This window comes from Penaeus monodon, chromosome 23 (assembly GCF_015228065.2).
Source record: "Penaeus monodon isolate SGIC_2016 chromosome 23, NSTDA_Pmon_1, whole genome shotgun sequence".
Taxonomy (NCBI): domain Eukaryota; kingdom Metazoa; phylum Arthropoda; class Malacostraca; order Decapoda; family Penaeidae; genus Penaeus; species Penaeus monodon.
This window is the reverse complement of record NC_051408.1, coordinates 37,164,286-37,164,669: the sequence shown is the minus strand read 5'-3', so window position 1 is coordinate 37,164,669 and position 384 is coordinate 37,164,286. Positions and strand designations below refer to the sequence as shown.

Below are 384 nucleotides of genomic sequence, written 5' to 3'. Positions count from 1 at the left end.
TATTCAGTGTGGTTAATTAAAACAGTAAAGATATAACCATTCACTTACTGAATTCCTGAATGTGATTTGGAGAATGTCAAATAGCTAAATAAATATCTAAGAATATTTTGTTTCCAGACGCAACCTTTTCACTTCAAAAGATGCACACAGAATTAAGCAACATAACACGAACTAACCTAAGCGTCTCCCTGGCGCCCTTTGTCAGTCCTGAAGCTTGAACCATCAGCTTCTCGCGGGTTTCCGTAAGCTTGGTCAGTGTGATTTTTCTCTGGAGTACTTTTTCTGGCTTGGGTTTTTCGTTTCCTTGCGTAAGTTTCAGCTTGGAGTCACCGTGTCTGATGGCAGGTCTGCTTGTCACCTTCGTATTGGGGGGTTTTTGAGGGC

General features: G+C 41.7%; 1 protein-coding gene across 1 annotated transcript in view; it reads right to left on the bottom strand.

The window, feature by feature from the left end:
* The window catches only part of LOC119588230, a gene marked incomplete in the record, with an annotated part of 18,655 nt that overhangs the window by 17,890 nt on the left and 381 nt on the right, over positions 1-384 (bottom strand). The window contains 1 exon segment of the mRNA XM_037936930.1: positions 177-366. Within this exon segment, the coding sequence (XP_037792858.1) occupies positions 177-366 (190 nt within the window).